The sequence below is a fragment of the Silurus aristotelis genome (assembly GCF_946808225.1).
Source record: "Silurus aristotelis genome assembly, chromosome: 2".
Taxonomy (NCBI): domain Eukaryota; kingdom Metazoa; phylum Chordata; class Actinopteri; order Siluriformes; family Siluridae; genus Silurus; species Silurus aristotelis.
Window position 1 is genome coordinate 24556909 of NC_139575.1, and position 6427 is coordinate 24563335.

A 6427-nucleotide genomic window follows, 5' to 3' on the forward strand; every position below is an offset into this window, starting at 1 on the left:
TGGTAGATACTAACATTTGTACCAAGAACAGTATGACTTTCTACACTGTTTTTGTTCATCATGTACTGATCTGCAACGCAATAGTCTCATAGTCATCACTGTGGTCTATATATGTATTCTCAATCTTTTTTTATTAAACTTCGGATATCTTTCATACAAATCCTGGTGTCTGTGTGACGTATATTCTCTGATGCGTATTGGAGAAAACTGAACAAGAATAAGTGAGATGAGACTTTCAGAGTCGCAGCCAGCTCAGACACAACCGTAACAACTATTGACCTAATGATTTTTTTTCAATATAGGAAAAAGGTAATAACTGATTTATGGAAAATGCTCACAATGGCATGATTTTTATTATCTGAGTGGTTGAATAATAATAATAAAAAACTACAGAATAGATTCATATAACCACCACAAAACACAATACAAAAAAAATCTGGTTATGGCCTGCTGAATCTCTGTCTTGTATCTGGTTTGGTGTTTGACTTAATGAATGCACATATGGGGGTGGTGGTCAAGTATTGACAAACTTTGCTCATATTGTGTATCTCAGTGGATTAAGTTTAAAGGATTTTCTCCATTTTCAGAATCTTAACTCTGATCAGTGTGAGTATCCACCAGGGACTTTCATGTTCTTGGTTGTTTCCCACAAGTGTAAAGCCCATCTTAAAGTAAAGGGTGACAGCTGGCCTCTGAGTCGAGCTAGTATGAAGCACAACTTTTGAAAACCCACGTTGTTTACAAAAGTCCACAGCTACTATCACCAGGCGTGACCCAACACCGGTTTGACGACACTTAGAAGACACGCTCATTCGAAAAAGCTCTCCGTACTTTTGCCCAGCACTGTTTGGGAGCTTTTTGCCCTCTAAAGCCACCATACCCACCACCAGGGGACGTCCACTGACCTCAGCTTCTGCAACCCAGAAGCAGTTGTCTGGGATTTTAATGTAATTGCTTGAAATGTCCAGCATGTCTGTGCTCAGCTTCAGTCGGACATACCCAGCGTAGAACTCATAGCAGAGGTAGAACATCAGGCCAATCCAGGACGCTCCAGCCAGCAGAGCCACGACAATTGATTCTCCACCCAGGACATAGCCCATAATACACAAGCACAGAGTCAGGGTAATATGGAGCGGGTGGGACATGGCATGGATGAATGTTGGAATAATTTGCTCATGGATCCCATCTTTAAATATAGTTTTCACTGCTTCACAGTCAGAGGGCTGGAATTTCCTGATCACTACATGCACTTAAACACATGCAAAAGGAGGAGAAAAAAAACCACATAAATGTCAAATAACATATGAGAATATGTTTGTCTATCAAGGAAAAAATCCACACATGATGTGTATTTAACAGTCAAAATGATTTCAATGTGTTGATCTAGTTTTACTGGATTTTGCAAAAAAATAAATAAAAATAAATTAGCCCTTGCTTAGATAAAGAGCATGAGTATTATATAAGTATTATATTTTGTTCTATATTTTTGTACTTTTACATTGACATGAATTTACGTTTTCTAAATAACACGTCATTCAACATCAGTGGAAAATGGTGAGTGAGAAAGGAAGCTCTTGCTCTTTGGATTTCAGGAGTGACACCTTAACACCGAAAACTGTTACTGAGATAACTGGTGTTTTTGTTTCCCCCACAAAATGGCATGGTTTGCATTATGTAAAGTGTCTGTGTACTTCATTAAATCGCTATAATACAAACGAATAAACTGGAGGCTTCCTGATGTCCTAATGCTCCTTATTGGTGTTCGGTAAACATCAGCATGTGATCTACAAGTTGCCAAAGGTTTTCTATTCAACTCTTGAAGGTCACTTGAATTTCAAAGTAGAATCCCAAAGAGACTATTACAGTTTTCAATCTATATACGATTCCCATTATAACCAGTACAAATTCTACCAGGAGTTCTACTGTTATTTCCAGCCTTGCTGCGCATTGGTGTTCCATGGGTATGAGAAGCTAAATAAATGTCTTAAGCACCCGAGGAAGTAAAATGAAATGGTTATATAAATGAATATTTCTATTACTACATAAACATACAGAAGATACTAGAGGGATTTCTACATGTACAGTATATACAGTGTGCTATGGAAAGTCAATGCTGTTAACAGAAACTCCAAACTGTACATTGAATTATATGAATTTAGTAATCTGGGGAAGGAATGTACATTTAACAAAGTTTAATAAAGCTTCGTGCATTAAATGTTTATTTTTTTAGAGAGGTAATGGTAATTTAATGTAAGCGCATGAGCAACAAGTAATAGTGGTCGTTTAAGCACTAATTTCGGGTGTATGAACAGTTTATCTGTTGCAACTTGTTAAATTCAACGATACAAAAACTTACTTTTCGATGTTTTTTTATTTTATTTTTTCCGTATAAGTGCCGGTTGTGTGCTCCGCGTCTCAGAAGGAAAGGGCACGTGCTTCTGCAAACCCGCGTGCAGTTTAATCATTTCTCGTTAAATCAGGAGTTTATGGATTAACATAATGTCTGTTTTACAGCAATTCAAAGTGCAAAGAGCAAAGGAGAGGGCAAAAGCGTGGAAATGAAGGGGAAAATGATGTAAAAAAAAAAAGTAGAGACTCATTTGCATCAGTATGACTTCACTCAATAAACACGATCGAGTAATTTGCATCTGACTTAGGGCTAAATAAAATGTAGTACAGATTAAATCATATTCAGTTGCTCCGAACTGAATTCTGCCTGAAGAGGGAAATCGCTTTCTTCTTCGCGCTATTTGGACTAGTTTCAATCCACCCCCGTTCTTTACCCCCACCTAGTGGACATATTATTCTTTTCTTTTCTTTTCTTTTTTTCGTCACAAGGTAGACGTTAAGACATTTTCTGTAGACATTATTCCAGTGGAGACATTTTCTTAATTAGTCGAAACAAATTACAATGGCACATATTCAGTTCGGTAAATACATTATTGGAGACATAATTCCATTGTAGCTGGGAAATGTTGTGGAGTGGAGACATTAGCTGGAACGGTTTCTGTCCTGTGGAGACATTATTCCAGTAAAGACATTTACTGTCTTGTGGAGACATGTTTTCAATAGAGACATTAGCTGCGACAGTTTTTGTCCTTTGGAGACATTATACCAGACATAACTTCATTTAAGTAGAAACAGTTTTTGTCCAGTCGAGATAATTTACAGTGGAGACATTATTCTACAGTAGACAGTAAATGTCTTCAGAGTGGACAATAGTGGAGAGCTTTTCTGTACACGGCATACATTAATTGCTTGTAACAGCCGTTTAAAAATAGATTAATAAATGGGAGTAAATGTTATAATACAAGAAATATGAGTTTATACAAGAAATATGAGTTTATCATTTGTTGAACAATATAAAATTATCTAAAAACAGAAGTAGAAATGTGGAAAATTCGCAGAGCTCACAGGTCAGAATTAGAATCAGAAAGCGCTTTATAGCCATGTAGGTCTGCACTTACAAGGAATTTGTAGTTTCCAGTTGCACATAAAAAAAAAAAAGATTGGTAATTATAGGTATAAAAATAAATAAATAAATAAATAAATAAATAAATAAATAAATAAATAAATAAATAAATAAATAAATAAAAGTGTTATTATACATTTTTATAAATAAATATAGAGTATTATTGAAAAGAAAAGTACAGATTTAGATGAATAAAAGTGGTATCCCAGATAGCAAGCATACAATGAAACACTGCTTAAGTCAATGTTGATGGCTCAACATTAAATGCATTGAATTAACATTACAAAGTGATTTTGCTTTAACATCACTTTTGCACCCTCAGTTAACGTTGAAACACCACTGAGATTTCAATCAAAAATTAATTTAAAGTCATTGGTTCAACATTACAATTTGATATTTTTTCAACATCAATTTTGCACCATTAGTAAATGTTGAAACAACACTGAGATTTCAACCAAAAATGAATTGAAATGTCATTAATTCAGTATTACAATTAAAAAAATTTTCAACATCACTTCTGCACCCTCATTTATGGTTGAAACAACATTCAGATTGAAAGAAAAACAATCATTCTCATATCATTGAATCAATGTTGTCATAAAAAACTATCACCATTACATTACAATGTTGATTCTACTTCTGACAACATGCAAATGACAACTAAAATGTAATCTTTATTTAGTTATTTTTTAACAGTCTTTTTTTTTTCTTTTAATTCAGTCAACTAAAGCAACATTCCATTTAATGTCATAAAAAAACAAAATATTCATACAGAAGCAAACAAAAAGTTTCGTGTGCCACTAAAAGAACTGTTGTGGTCATCTGATGTGCAGTTCCACCCACATGGTGTGGTGCATATCGGAGCCATTTCTGGACTGCCTGGTTATATTCATATTGGGAAAGCGTTCCTACACCTATTTACACAGTCAAAGCATCTAAAACAAATCAGAACAACAGCAGGATATAAGATGTATGCAAATGAATACATTAATGGAGGTACTGGAAGAGGTGAAAATTGGCTGAAGTAAGGTAGATTTCTGGGAATACAAAATAAAAGAAAATTAAAAGCATTGATAACAATGACTCACCAAATATACACATTTTCAAAAAAGTATTCTTAAATGCCATCTTTTGCCTTGACTGCTCTTTAACCTTCTTCCCAGCCCAATTAATAAAGGATGCCATCTCATTTGTCAGTGCACAGGAAATCATGCGACGGACCCTCATATTCAGTAAAGTATCTCAACTGTCATATGTACACAAAGCAGAAAGAAGTTAAATGTCCCAAAAAATGGGTTAGATAAATGGTCTACATCAGGGGTCACCAACGTGGTGGTGGTGACAAAGCTTGCATTTTGTTGGAGCCTGCAGTGAAACAGATTATTTTAAATGTATACCATTCGCAAAATAAAAATTTTGTATGTCCACATAAATGAGACAATTGCATACTGTGTCTTTACATGGTTACATTAACATCATTATTATACTTGGAAATATAATTCTATATATAGAATAGAACTTTTTCCATATATTCTGATGTTCTGTTGTACAAAGGATTGGGTCTAATAGGAAAAGCACATTTCACATACATCTGGTAATTTGAATTTTTGTTATTATTCTTTCCCCTTTGTTTAACTACTGTTACTTCTGAAGTTAATGCAAAGGCATTTTAAGTGTTACCTAGATTTTCTTTTTTTAAACTGTTCTCAGCTTCTTTATATGTGCCTGCAGGTGAATTTTTGTTGAGACTTTTAAATTTAAGATTTAAATTTGACCTTTTAAGCGGGAGAAAATGAAAAAAGAATTTGACCGTATACTTAATTTGAACACATCAGCTGTGTGGCACAATCTTTGTAATAATGAAATAATTCACCTGCACCCAGAGTTGTGAAGGCTGTGGCTGTGGTCTATGAGGGGGCACATCTCTGAGGATCTGGTCCCTCCATGAGGAGGTCATATGCTGCAAGATGCCACCTGTTTACTGTTTGGTGCGATCAGCAACGATTGTATCCAGTTGACTGCCCGGTTGGTTCAGTGCTGGAAGTCCTTTAAGAACAGTTTGGTAAAGGGTTGGTTCCGTCCACCCTCAAAGTCCACTCGTCCGCCATTTTGATGTATCATTCCCCGGTGGCAGGGCAATCAGTAAGCAGGGACCCGCTGGTGACACATTTTAGGCCTGGGTGGGACCTGCCCGTTGTGTTGAAGGCTTTATTTGAGTCCCCCTTCAACCCATTCTCCTAGGCTTCTCGGAGGCACCTCGCAGTTAAGACTGTGTTTCTCCTGGCTATTTGCTCTCTTAAGAAAGCAGGGGATCTACAGGCCCTCTCACTTTACTCCAGGATTAGCCAGTGCCTTCTTGTATCCCAGAGCGGAGTACATCCCCAAGGTGCCCTCAGTCATCCCATGCATTCTATCTTCCTCCTTCCTGCCCCAGACTAGGAGAAGTTGAACATGCTATACCCAGTGCGAGCACTGGACACTTACGTCCACAGGACCAGTCCGTTGAGAAAGTCAGATCAAATGCTCATTTGTTACTGCCCTCCGAGGAGAGGCCTCTCTGCAAACAAGCAGACTTTGAGCAGGTGGATCATCTATGCTATTGCATCCTCTGTTGAGTCCTCTGGTCGCCCCGCTCCATTCGGGGTCAGAACGTACTTTACCCGGAGTGTGGCAGCCTCTAAGGCTTGGTCTTCTGGAGTGTCCCTCCAGGACATTTGCAACGCTTCCTCCTCTCTGTCTCCTCCTTCAGCCAACAGTAGCCCAATTTCCACAGGTACCCTGTTGGCTAACAATACCTGTGGCGGTCGTTGGTAACCCAGGACTCGAACGATCCGAACTAAATTCTGATTCGTCATCCGGACATCTAGAGAATGTTGTTGGAAATTTGTTAATCAAAATCTAACGATAAAATCATTATGCACTTTATTAAAAAAAAAAAATATTTATACAAACCTA

At 37.0% G+C, this 6427-nt stretch overlaps 1 protein-coding gene across 1 annotated transcript; it reads right to left on the reverse strand.

Annotated features, from left to right (window-relative positions):
* Positions 1–497: 497 nt before the first annotated feature.
* nat8l2 (N-acetyltransferase 8-like 2) lies at positions 498–2769 on the reverse strand. The gene is made up of 2 exons (XM_083559840.1): positions 2357–2769; positions 498–1249 (listed from the first exon to the last, which is right to left on the reverse strand). Coding segments are annotated over exons 1-2 (687 nt in total). The 5' UTR covers positions 2358–2769; the 3' UTR covers positions 498–563.
* Positions 2770–6427: the final 3658 nt, after the last annotated feature.